Source organism: Gekko japonicus, unplaced genomic scaffold (genome assembly GCF_001447785.1).
Source record: "Gekko japonicus isolate JY-2015 unplaced genomic scaffold, Gekko_japonicus_V1.1 scaffold2186, whole genome shotgun sequence".
In the NCBI taxonomy this organism is placed as follows: domain Eukaryota; kingdom Metazoa; phylum Chordata; class Lepidosauria; order Squamata; family Gekkonidae; genus Gekko; species Gekko japonicus.
In genome coordinates, this window is record NW_015172071.1 from 116,130 (window position 1) to 128,182 (window position 12,053).

The 12,053-nt window shown below is 50.8% G+C and overlaps 1 protein-coding gene across 1 annotated transcript in view; it reads right to left on the minus strand.

Annotated features, from left to right (window-relative positions):
• The window catches only part of AACS (acetoacetyl-CoA synthetase), an 85,491-nt gene extending 74,038 nt beyond the window's left edge, over window positions 1-11,453 (minus strand). Inside the window, exons 1-2 of the mRNA XM_015420852.1 lie at window positions 11,308-11,453; window positions 2,328-2,431 (exon numbers count right to left, since the gene is read on the minus strand). Coding sequence (XP_015276338.1) covers window positions 2,328-2,431; window positions 11,308-11,425 — 222 coding nt within the window. The 5' untranslated portion in view covers window positions 11,426-11,453. The remainder of the gene's footprint in view (window positions 1-2,327; window positions 2,432-11,307) is intronic.
• Between the last annotated feature and the right edge of the window lie 600 nt (window positions 11,454-12,053).

The window sequence follows — 12,053 nt, forward strand, 5'->3', positions numbered from 1 at the left end:
TTCTATCGTGGCTGGCACACACACCCCCAAATCTGATCTTGTGTTCGTCTCCCCCTGCCCAGAGAGCGGCCAGGCAGTCCGGAACTGGGATACAATTTTTAAGGACGCCATCTGGGACTTTGGTTTTTAAAATCTGTTATTCTAATTTTGTTATTTTCGAATTCTTAATGTTTTATATATTCAATTTATGGCTTTCGGCCTCTGTTGTACAGAGCCTGACGCAAGCTAGGATGGAGTGGTTAATGAATCAAATTATTGTTATTGCTATTATTATCATCGATAACAACCACCCCCATCCATGTCAGAAATGGAAATCCATAAAATTTCCTGCGGAACTGCCAGCTATCAGAACCCACCCAATTTACAACTTCATCACCTGGTGTTTAAAACGTCAAAAGGTGGTTTAATGCTGGAAAGCTGCGCTCAACAGGCAGCCCTCCCTATCCTTTGGAGGCAGTTCCACACGTGCGAAGGATCCGACTGTTACCAACTCTGGGTTGGGAAATACTTGGAGATTTGGGGGCGGGGTTTGGACAGGGCTGCGGTGGCTCAAGTGGTTAAGACGCTGAACTGCAGGCTGTGGAAGGTCAGTAGTTCAGCAGTTCGAGACCTGAGTGCCGTATGACGGAGTGAGCTCCCATCTCTAGTTCCAGCTCCTGCCAACCTAGCAGTTCGAAAGCAAGACATTGCAAGTAGATCAATAGGTACCACTTCGGTGGGAAGGTCACAGCGTTCCATGCACCTTGGTGTTTAGTCATGCCGGCCACATGACCACTGAAACGTCTTCGGACAGCGCTGGCTCTTCGGCTTTGAAACGGAGATGAGCACCGCAACCCTAGAGTTGGACTCGACTGGCTTTCGAGCAAGGGCACCTTTACCTTTACCTTGGACAGGAACAGGACCTCAATACAGTATAATGCCATAGAGGAAGAGTGTCGAGCTCATTTGTTAGGAGGGCCAGATCTGACGTAAATGAGACCTCGTTGGGCCGGGCCACGTGTGTCATAAAATGTAATGCCAGGTAGTGGAGATATAAGCTTTATAAACAACACAAACACAAAGGTTTTTTTTTAACCTAAAATAAAATAAATCCTGAAGGTTTTTTGTTATCTTCTGGGCATGGAACAGTGGTCACTGGGGGCGTGGGGGGGAGGTATTTGTGAATTTCCTGCACTGTTGGATTAGATCAGGGGTATCAAACTCATTGGTTATGGGGGCTGGATCTGACATAAATGAGACCTTGTTGGGCTGGACCATGTGTGTCATAAAATGTAATGCCAAGTAGCGGAGATATAAACTTTATAAACGACACAAACACAAAGGTGTTTTTTTTCCCACTTAAAATAAAAACATGCTTAAAACATTAGCACTCTTGCAATATTTTGTTCATTTAACAGTGTCTGATAATTGACACCTCTTGCTCTGAATTATTGCATCAAAATGTCTGTGCTGTTGACTATGTTCTGGTACCTGATAACAACGGCGAGAATGGTGTATGCACAGTACTGGAAACAAGAGAAAACGCCCGAGATCTCAGATTGGATACAAAAAGTGTTATTTATGGCGGAAAAGGACAAAATAACAAGAAAGTTGAGTAACAAAGAAGATCAAGAATTTTTTGAAGACTGGAAAGACTTTAAAGACTATCTAGAGGAAAACTGGGACGTTGAACACAATTTATTGTATTTAGAACAATATTGATAGAAATGTTATCTTGTAATAGAATTTAAAATGTTTAAGCAAATATAAGTAATGTAAAGGGGAAAAGGGTCGAGCACTGCGGGAAGCCACTAGCAAGGGAGGGGGGAAAGGGAAACATGGGTATTGGATAAGTGAAAGCCAATGTTAAATGTGATATTATATCCAAAAAATAAAAGTTTTGTACACAAAATGTCTGTGCTTTTGCAATCTTGAGTATGCTGTTCAGGTGTGTATCTGTAAGCTGCAAACCTACGATGACGCAGCAACAGCAGAACTGGAAGAAGAAGCAGAAGACAGCCAGTTCCACTGCGGGCCTGATAGAAGCCCTCCGGGGGCCTCATCTGGCCCCCGGGCTGCATGTTTGACACCCCTGCCATAGAATCCACCCTCCAAAGCAGCCATTTTCTCCCGGGGAACTGAACTTGGTCATCCGGAGATCAACTGTAACAGTGGGGGATCTATCCTTAGGGAATCCAACCCTAAGGTTTGCGGAGAGCAGACCCACACTTCTCCAACTCCCATTCCAACAGGAGGTTACGTGGCACACCCATTTCACAAAACAAACATGGCGCTCCACTAAAGAGACCCCGAAACAAGGCTGAGCCGTCAGGTGGACAATAGCTTACCTCGGTATACAGACGGGAGAAGGTCAGACCGCTGAACTTCCAGAATTCAGCCCAGAAATCTGGATAGTGTTCCACTGACCACTGATACAGGTCATTGTAGTTGGCTGCAAGATAAGCACACGTCAAAATATTTAATCGTTATACTTTACTGTGTCATGCACTGGATTGTTATACTTCCGTTGTTATACTTTATCGTGGACTGTACATAAGGACTGTTTGCACCAGGGGTCATTTTCTGCAGGAGCAGAGCTCCGGGAGTAAAAAGCCCAGGGGGTGGGCACATGCAACAAGCCCCATCCCAGCAGCCCTCAGTCAGAGCAAGAAGCAGCCAGGTAAGTTGCAGAGCCCCCCCCCCCAGTCCAAAACAGTCCAGTGGCACCTTTAAGACCAAGTTTTATTCAGGTACCAGCTCTCCCTCCTCTGCGAGGACAGATCTGCACGTCCTCCCCCCCCAATAGCTAGCAATCCAAAACGGTCCAGTGGAGCCTGAGCGGTGGGTGTTGCCTTCTGACACACTTCCGGTGATGTCAGGGGGTGTGGCATATGCAAATAAGCTATGCTAATGAGTTATGCTAATGAGCTCCTGCCCTTCACTGGCAGTCTCAGAGTGGCTTACAAGCTCCTTTCCATTCCCCTCCCCACAAGAGACACCCTGTGAGGAAGGCGGGGCTGAGAGGGCTCCGAGAGAACTTGTGACTGACCCAAGGTCACACCAGCAGCTACATGTGAAGGAAGAAGAGAAGAAGAGAAGAGATTGGATTTATATCCCACCCTTCACTGGGAGTCTCAGAGCGCCTTACAAACTCCTTTCCCTTCCCCTCCCCCTCCCCACAAGAGACACCCTGTGAGGAAGGCGGGGCTGAGAGAGCTCTGAGAGAACTTGTGACTGACCCAAGGTCACACCAACAGCTGCATGTGAAGGAAGAAGAGATTGGATTGGGAATCTCAGAGCGGCTTACAAACCACGTTCCCTTCCCCTCCCCAGAACAGACACCCTGTGAGGTGAGCAGGGCTAAGAGAGCTCTTTCAAGAACTGGTCTTTCAAGGACAGCTCCTGTCAGAACTACGGTTTGACCGAGAAATACCAATAAACAACAACTGTGCACTGACCAACCCTACCTACAAGGTACCTACAAGCACCTACAAGGGTTGGTGTTTGGTCCAACTTACATAGTAGCAACCCTTGTAGGTGCTTTCTAAAATTTAGGAGACCTGGCCCATATAAAACCTGAATGATTGTTTACCTGTTAAGAATCTGCTAAGAGACTTACAGCATTGGCTTGTAGCTCCTGAGGAAGGACCTGAAGTCCGAAACACTAATTTATACCTAGGAAAAGTGTTGAAAAGTGGTGGACATCTGACTTCATTGTGGGCATCTTTTCCAGACTTGATTGTTATGAGAGATTGTTATTCTGGACGTTGTTCTTTCCCTTTGGGATATTATGAATTTGTATATTATCCTATGATGGATTACATGCATTACTTATTGTACTGAAGTCTCTTTTCTATTGCTCTTGGGTGGGTTGGTCAGTGCACAGTTGTTATTTATTGGTTTTTCTCGGTCTTTGTTTACTGAGAACTACGGTATGCCCAAGGTCATCCAGCAGCTGCAAATGGAGGCGTGGGGAATCAAACCCGGTTCTCCCAGATTAGAGTCCGCTGCTCTTAACCACTACACCAAACTTGCCGCATGAAGCAGCCCTCACCTCCAGCCGTGAACTCCCCTGTCAACTGCCCTCAGCATTCCATGCCTCCTAGAACATGCTCAGTCCAATTCTGGGGAAGGGCCACGGCTCAGTGGTGGAGCACCTGCTTTGCATGCAGAAGCCCCTGGGTTCAACTCCCGGCACTTACAGTTAGCGGATCAGGCAGCAGGTGAGGTGAAAGACCTCGGCTTGAGAGGACAGCCCCTGCCAGTCTGAGAAGGCAACACTGAACTCTTGTTGGTCTCTAAGGCGCCACTGGACTGAAATCTGTTTGATGGACCCAGGGTTTGATTTAGCATAAGGCCATCTCGGTCATTTGTTGGCATCAAGTTGCGGAGAGGGCTTCTTCCCGTTTTCCTACCCAAGTGTGCCAATCCACAAGCCTGGGCCAGGGGGCGAGGCCATTTGGCTGTCTTACTGATGGGCAAGTCTGCCATCAGAAACAGGGAGGGAATTAGGATTAAAGGAGAAGAGGCAGCACAACCGAGCAAGTCCAAGCAAACTAGCTGGATTCCAACTGAACAAAGTTTGAGTCCAGTGTGGCCCCTTTAAGACTAAAGGTCGTTGGTCTTAAGGGTGTCCACCGGGACTCAAACTTTGGCCTGAAGTAGCAGAACAACATGGCTAGAAGAGGAGGAGATTGGATTTATACCCCACCCGTCACTACCCAAAGCAGTCTCAGAGCGGTTTACAATCTCCTTTCCCTTCCCCTCCCCACAACAGACACCCTGTGAGGTAGGTGGGGCTGAGAGAGCTCTGAGAGAACTGTCTTTGAGAGAACAGCTCTGACAGAACTATGGCTTGCCCCAAGGTCATCCAGCAGCTGCACTGTGGAGGAGTGGGGAATCAAACCTGGTTCTCCCAGATTAGAATCCACATACTTACGAGAGAAGAGAGAGATTGGATTTATACCCCGCCCTTCAGTACCCAAAGGAATCTCAGAGCGGCCTACAAACTCCTTTCCCTTCCCCTCCCCACAACAGACACCCTGTGAGGGAGGCAGGGCTGAGAGAGCTCTTGACAGAAACGGCTCTTTTTCAAGAACACCTGTGCCAGAACTATGGCTTGCCCAAGATCATCCAGCAGGTGCGAGTGGAGGAGTGGGGAACCAAACCCAGTTCTCCCAGATTAGACTCCGCGCACTTCACCACGACAACAAACCACTACCCATCTGAATCCAGATTCCAACTGAAGGGGAGAGGCAAAACGGCCTCTGGAGAGATTGAACTGCTGTGCTGATCTTACCGACTGGTCACCACATTCATTCGAAGTCTTTCAGATCAGCACAGCAGTCCAATCTACCCCATCCCCTTCAGCTGGAATCCTGCTCAGCCTAACGATCTGCATCCATCAAAAAAGCCACCTGTTCCTATTTGTCCCTTTAAGTCATTACCTCTCAAATCTGTTTGCTGAGAAACCATTAGCCCCTGCCTGCCTGCCCCATTAAGGAGCGGATAGATCTTCCAAAAGAGAAGCAGAACCAAATGTCCTCCTGGCTGGCAATGGCCACTCCAAGAGTTGATGGTCAGGCAAACAACCCTTCTCGCTCTGTAGTACACACACACACTCCAGCAGTGACAAACTCCATCAATCCCGGCCTCTGATGGAGCAGAAGATGCACACGAGATACATTATGGTGCCTGCCCTACGGGTACCAGGGACACCAGAGCTGCTAAATTACCAACGGCAAACACAGCGGCCTAATTTCCTCCATGAAATGGAGGGGAAACGTGTTCCTGAAAGGTAGACATGGTTCAAAACCATCCTGAACTACAGCCACAGGTGGAGGCACACCGTGTGCCAGAAGACCACTGCTTTGAAAAGTGTTTGTACCGCAACCAAGAGGGAAACCTGGTCCGTGCCCACGTACATGACAGAGGCTCTAGCTTCAAGCCCCGTCCAGCCCATAGGCTGCGAGAGGAGCCAGAGGCAATGACAGAGGTTTATAAAATGATGCATGGGGTGGGAGAGAGAGAGAACTTTTGCAGTAGGTTCAGGGAGTACTACTTTATACGGAGAGTGATTAAAGTCTGGAATTCGCTGCCCAAGGATGCAGTGATGGCCACAGGAATAAACAGCTTTAAAGGGGGCTAAGATAGATTCAAGGAGGGTAAGTCTATGAATGGCCAGTGGGGAACATCCACATTCAGACACACTAATCCTCTGAATCCCAGCGCCAGGAGCACTGCGCCCTCTAAGCTGTGGAGTCTTGCTGAGGTTCCCCTATTCTGCCCCCCAGCTTCCCTGAGTACAGGTGGGGAAGCCACTGTTTTAAAGCCCCATCAGTGTAACAGAGGGGGTCAGCCTGGGTCCCCATCAATGTACCCTCTAAGCTGCGGAGTCTTGGCTTCCCCACCTGTATTCAGGGAAGCTGGGAGGGGGAACAGGGGATCCTCACCCAATCAGGTCAAGCGATTAGAAGTGTGGGCTCTAATCTGGGAGAACCGGGTTTGAATCCAGACTCATCCACGTGCAGCTGCTGGGTAACCTTGACCCACCAACAGTTACCTTCCCCGCAGCAGACAACTGCAGAGGAGCACTAGGCAAACTTCTGTGTTAGCTTCATTCAGGCAGGATGGTGGCCCAACAAATCCAGCAACTGTCCCATTTCATTCTCCAGAATTCCCTGAAGTGTGTCAGGGAACCTCAGGAGAAGAGCTGAGACCGAGAAAGTCTCATCTGTTGTAAAGCCATTCCAGTAGCAGTGAATCCTGAATCGGACCAACAGTCCAACTCCTGAACTCATGAAGCCGCCTTAGCCTGAATTAGAACTCTGGTCCATCAAGGTCAGTGTTGTCTACTCTGGCTGGCAGCGGCTCTCCGGGGTCTCTTTCACATCACCTCGTACCCGATCACTTTAACTGGAGAGGCCGGGGACTGAACCTGGGACCTTCTGCATGCCAAGCAGAGGCTCAACCACTGAGCCGTAGCTCTTGCTAGTATTTACTCCAACTGGCAGCTCCTCTCCAATGTCTCAGACGCTGAACTTTCCCGCCCAAATGACCCCAAGATCCCTTGAAAAGAAGTGGAGCTAGAAGACTGCAAAACACACACCGACCCGTCAAACTCTGGACCGTGTGAGGTTCTTCTGCCCTGGAGTTGAGGGCTGGCCGTCAACAGCTGATTGTCACTATTCGCCATCTCAATTTTGTAACAGAGGTTACAGCTATTGCTGTGGCACCCTAGGCAAGACCCGGTGTTACACTTCCCAGTTCCTCAGGACACCGTGTGCCTGATAACGCCAGGGCCTGGCAACCTCTTTACAGAGCGTTCCCCACCCACCCAACCCCTTGGTATATCTGCAACACCACATCTGTTACCAAATAACTCTTTCCTAGCCTGGACTGTGCACGTATGGCTCATAACCCTCCTGCAAGAAGATCCTTGAAACAGAGTCGCTCGCCATGAGGACAGACCGGTGGTCCAACACCGTCAAGTTGGGCGTCCCGTTTCACACAGAGGCCAACTGGTTCCCCAAGAGGGACAAGAACTGGGCAGCCAAGGTCCTCCCCTGATGCCTCCTCCTAGCACTGGTATTTAGAGGTTTGCTGCCTCTGGATACGGAGGTTCCCTTCGGTCGCCACGGCTACCGGCCATCCACGGACCTTTCCCCTGTGAATCTGGCCGATCGCTTTTCAAGCCATCTATGGGCCTATTCGTACGCTATGAAGTACGCAGGCTGGAGCGGAATTCCCCAGCTGATAAAACTGTCAGATGGGGCAGGCTCCCCTCCATTCCCACACAAGCAGCATCCTGTTCGGATTGGGACTGTGGCGCACATGGAGAAGACGCTACAGTCACACGTGCGCATTGCTTCCCCAGTCTGAAAGGGTCCCCCGAGAGTGCCGTTCGACACACTCGGGAAGCCCGACGATGCCAGCGGAAGAGACACCACAGCGCCTTCTCCAAGTACTCCACGATCCCAATCTAAATTGGGAACCGAACACACCAAGGATTCAGGAGAACCCACGAATCACATCTGACCGTTATGCAAGACGGGTTTCCTGACCCACCTTGCATACTCCTTAATGTGTGAATAGGCTACAGCAACACTCACTACCGGACGTTTTCAAGCGGAGGCTGGACGGCCATCTTTCGGGTATGTCGTAGGGGTATCTTTCGGCTAGGCTCCTGCAGAGTGCAGACAGTTGGACTAGATGACCTGCAAGGTTCCTTCCAACTCTAACATTCTACGGCTCTACGATCCATGGGCAGTGAATTACAATCTCATCATTCACTGAATGCAGGAACTTCCTTTCGTCCGTCCTGCATCTACTCCCACAGACTTCATTGGATCTCCCGCCGCCAGCAATGCTGGGGAACGGCCGTAATTACGACAGGAAAGGAAGCAAAGTTCCACTTTCTCCACCCCACCAGTCACTCCCTCCCTTTAGTCTTTTCAGCGCCCGGACCTGGATGGCCCAGGCTAGCCTGATCTTCTCAGATCTCCGAAGCTAAGCAGGGCCAAACTTGGTTAGTCCTTGGATGGGAGACCACCAAGGAAGCCCAGGGCTGCTAGGCAGAGGCAGGCAAAGGCAATCCCCCCTCTGAGTGTCTTCTGCCCTGCCTTGAATGGCCCAGGTTAGCCCTGTCTCATCAGATCCCGGAAGCTGAGCAGGGTCCGCCCTGGTTGGTATTTGAACGGGAGACCACCAAGGAAGTCCACGGCTGCTACGCAGAGGCAGGTGAGGGCACACAAGGTCTGCTCATCTGTCCTGACCTGAAGGACTCAGGGTAGCTTGTTTGGTGTAGTGGTTAAGTGTGCGGACTCTAATCTGGGAGAACCGGGTGAGATTCCCCACTCCTCCACTTGCACCTGCTGGGTGACCTTGGGTCAGTCACAGGCTCTGGCACAGCTGTCCCTTGAAAAAGAGCAGTTTGAGTCAGAGTTCTCTCAGCCCCACCCACCACACAGGGTGTCTGTTGTGGGGAGGGGAAGGGAAAGGAGTTTGTAAGCCGCTCTGAGACTCCAAGTGAAGGGTGGGGTACAAATCCAATCTCTTCTTCTTCTTCCAGCCAAGCGGGTCAGATCTCAGAAGCTAAGCAGGGGTCGGCCCTGGTCAGTGCTTAGATGGGAGATCACCAGCGCAGGTCCGGGGTCGCAACACAGAGGCAGGCAATGGCCAAACCCGCCTCTGTCCATCTTTGGCCTTGAAAGCCCTACAGGGTCTCCCCAGACCAACACCTTAAGCATCTCGGTTGTCCTCTTCAGCGCTTGTTCCAGCTCTGCAGGTATCTTTTTTTCTTTTCTTTCCTGAGCAGTGTGGAGCTCATACACTACCATCCTTTCACTGAGGGAGTACTTCCGGCAGCGTGATCTTGGGCACTGGATGCTCTAGTCCCGCGTGTCCCCTCATTCCCGGCTACGGCCTGTGCTCCATCTATTTCACACGCCGCCTCCCTTTCTCCACGCTGCACTCCCGATTCTTGTACAATGCGCGAAGCTCTCGAAATCCACTCTCTCTCATTAAATCTATCTCCCCCCCCCCCTCCACTGAGATTTGCAATCCAAGAAGCCTGGCTGTTGTACCCCTCTGGAGAGCCAGAACAAAATTGTCCTTTAAGAAACTGAGATGGGGACATGAAATCACCAGGTGGGCTTAAGACAAGCCACACAGTCCCATGGCTCAGCACTCAGCCACAATGTCGGTATAGCGAGATGGGCCCACCTTGCAGGATTCTCAGAGAAGCTACAGGGAAGAAACACACCCAAAAACCCACTGGGCACCTGAAATTCGCTATGGTGTATATTGTTTCGGAGAGGCTCAGTTCCCCAGTCTGTTAAGCACCACACCCAGTAATGAACTTGACATAGACAGTCAACATAGGTTTCAGGCTTAGTATGCTTTACAATTCAGAATATTTTTTTAAATTAGCAGGAGAACAGAGACTGTGCCCTCAAAATGCAGCCCAAAGATGCAGGACCAGAATTTTTATTTTAAAAAGGGGGCTCACCCCGCAATGTTCCCTCTAAGCTGTGGAGTCTTGTGAGCAAAACTTCTACTTTGTGAGCTACAGGAATTAAAGTTGTGAGCGAGCGATTTGGCTGCTGCACAAATCAATTTGCTCTGGAGCCACCTCTCCTGAGCTAATATAAAAATGTGTGAGCCGGAGGCTAAAAAACTGTGAGCTAGCTCACACTAACTCAGCTTAGAGGGAACACTGCCCCTCAGCACTGGAAAGAAACCCTGTTCCTTATTTCAAACACACGATGCAAGACGTAGAACAGAGGGAAAGACACTCTGTACACGCTCAGAGACATTTGATCATCTATTCTTTACTAGCAAATGCTCTATTAGTTTGTTTGTTTTTTAAGCGGCACAGGCATTGCCAATAATAAAATACCATTAAAAGCAGAAAAAGAGGAGGAATAAAATTAACAGCCCCTAAGAATGCGGTGGCTCAAGTGGTTAAGACGCTGAACTGCAGGCTGTGGAAGGTCAGTAGTTTAGCGGTTCAAGACCCGAGTGCCGCAAGACAGGGTGAGCTCCTGTCTCTAGTTCCAGCTCCTGCCAACCTAGCAGTTCGAAAGCAAGAAATTGCAAGTAGATAAATAGGGACCACTTCGGTGGGAAGGTAACAGCGTTCCGTGCGCCTTGGTGTTTAGTCATGCCGGCCACATGACCACGGAAACGTCTTTGGACAGCGCTGGCTCTTCGGCTTTGAAACGGAGATGAGCACCGCAACCCTAGAGTCGGATTCGACTGGCTTTCGAGCAAGGGAACCTTTACCTTTTAAGAATGTAAGAAGAGTCCCACAGGATAAGACAGAAAGAACGAAGTCCAGCATCCAGCAGTGGGCCAAGAAAAGGCCCACTCGGAGAGGAAAACGACGGCCCTTTCCCAAGGCCTGGGCTTTAGCAGGTATACTGCCCCTGAACAGAGAGGCTTTACTTACCTCCCACATTTACTTGCCACGTATAAAACCTAACCCACAATGGATTAATCTAGCACGCCTCCGTCTCCTTGCTATTTCAGCAGCCATCGCCACTCCCTAAGGCAGGGGAACCGTTGGTTTCGCAGCGCCGCCCGCCCCGACACCTCCAGCGGCCAAGCCCGGCGGCTGCGACCATCGCATCCTTTCCGGCAATGTAACGCTGCTGCATCTTTCCAGCCTGGCACGCAGCGCACCGGAGCAAGCACACGACCGACCGCGCGAAGAGATGCGTGTCAGCAGCATCACACCTGGAATAACCAGGCTGCCCAGTCCCGGGGGGGATCCTATCCTCTTGCAGCATCCCTATTTTCCCCCTCCTCTCCCCGGCTTGGACTCACCGAGGTGGATGCCGTAGTCGGCGGCCACGGCTGCCCGGAATTGATCCATGTGGGTGTTCCGCTTGGAGTCCGGTTCCCACATCACCTGCGCCTCCATGATCTCCAGCTCCCGGGACATGGCGAGGTTGGGCTGCGCGACACCTGACAGAGACCCTCCTGCTCTCACGGCTGGAACTTGACTGCTGGGCTCCGCCTCCTGGAAGCGGCTTTTAGAGGACACTTCACGGCGCCTACTCTCGCGGTAATCCTCCGCCAGGGAAAAGGTAAATGAGTGCGCCGGGCCCGCCCCGTTCTATGCAAATAAGGGTGGGCGCCGCCGCCGCCGGGGAGTAGGTAGTGTTATCCGCCCAGAAATGAATGACAAGGGAAGCTAAGCGAGCATGTTGAATAGCATCTGGCCTGTCGTTAGGGGGATCGGTCATTCATTCTCTCATTCATTCATTCGGGAACAGAAAAGGTATCATGGGGCACATCCCCACTCTCCACTACCATGGCCTCCCCCCGTAGGATTCTGGGAGTTGTAGTTAAGTGAGATTGCTCGGTGGAGGTCTCCCCTAGCCTCCTCTTCTCTACCCCCCTCCCCGACCTAAAGCTCCCAAGATTTCCCTGGGGACAGAGAATGACTGTGAAGCCAAGGTTAGGCTCACCAAAGAAGATGCTGAAAGTGCCATGAACAGACCTCTTGCTAGGGTTGCCAACCCTGAGTTGGAAAATTCCTGGAGATTTTAGGGGTGGAACTTGGGAGG